Here is a 1,080-nt window from a genome sequence, read left to right on the forward strand (position 1 = left end):
TGTACATTGGCATGTGAAAAGAGCTTCATGGAACTCAAGGACAAGTTGGTATCAGCTCCAAGCTCCAATCCTTCCATTACCAAACAACTTGTGAAACTTCCCAGAGCTACCAACCGTGGTGTTCGCCTATAAGATGTGGCACACTATGTTTATCGAGAAAGGATACAAGTGTATACGGACCACAAAAGCCTAAAGTATTTTTTCATGCAAAAGGAGCTCAACATGAGACAAAGAAGGTGGTTGGAACTTGTGAAGGAACGTATACACTTACACTATGTTGGAACTTGTAAAGTATTTCTAGCTTCTTCCTTTGTACCGTTGTTACCGATCTTTAATGGTGAGAAATATAAGTGGTGGAGCATCAAGATGAAGACCTTGCTCAGATCGCATGAGCTATGGGACTTGGTGGAGCACGGGTTTGTTGATGTATTAGAACCCACAATAGAAGAAAATGAGAGACTAAGAGAAACCAAGAAAAACGATGCCAAGGCTTTATTCATTATTCAGCAAGCAGTTCATGAGACTATCTTCTTACGAATTGCAGCAACAACCACATCAAAGCAGGCATGGTCAATTCTATTGAAGGAGTTTCTAGGAGATTCAAAGGTCATGACAGTGAAATTGCAATCTCTAAGACATGATTTTGAAACTCTACTCATGACGAATGGCGAATCAATTGCTGATTTTTTGTCAAGAGCAATGGCAATAGTCAGTCAGATGCGTACCTATGGAGAGAAAATTTCAAACGAAACAATTGTTGCAAAGATGTTGAGAAGCTTGACTCCAAAGTTTGACCATGTGGTGGCTACCATGAAGCTAAAGATCTATCCATACTCTCCGTTGATGAATTGATGGGCTCGCTTCAGGCCCATGAGGCAAGAATCAATAGAGCATCAGAAAGGAACGAAGAAAAGGCACTACAGGTGAAGGAGACAACCAACAACGAAAACAACGAAAGAGAAAATATTCATTTAGCAGGTAGAAGAGGAGGATTTCGCAGCTTCCATGGTGGTCATGATAACGAGGGTAGATGAAGAAGTGATGGACAGAGACAATTCAATGAACAAAGGAATGTCATAC

General features: G+C 40.8%; 1 protein-coding gene across 1 annotated transcript; it reads left to right on the forward strand.

Moving 5' to 3' along the window:
- The first annotated feature begins 222 nt into the window (after positions 1-222).
- On the forward strand, positions 223-852 carry LOC111473715. Its single transcript, XM_023119144.1, has one exon. The coding sequence runs from the start codon at positions 223-225 to the stop codon at positions 850-852; it is 630 nt and encodes a 209-aa protein (XP_022974912.1).
- Positions 853-1,080: the final 228 nt, after the last annotated feature.

The sequence above is a fragment of the Cucurbita maxima genome, unplaced genomic scaffold (genome assembly GCF_002738345.1).
Source record: "Cucurbita maxima cultivar Rimu unplaced genomic scaffold, Cmax_1.0 Cma_Scf00147, whole genome shotgun sequence".
In the NCBI taxonomy this organism is placed as follows: Eukaryota; Viridiplantae; Streptophyta; class Magnoliopsida; order Cucurbitales; family Cucurbitaceae; genus Cucurbita; species Cucurbita maxima.

What these genes read in the sequence shown, in the direction of transcription:
- LOC111473715 (XM_023119144.1), top strand. Translation starts at nt 223, where the DNA reads ATGAGACAAAGAAGGTGGTTGGAACTTGTGAAGGAACGTATACACTTA.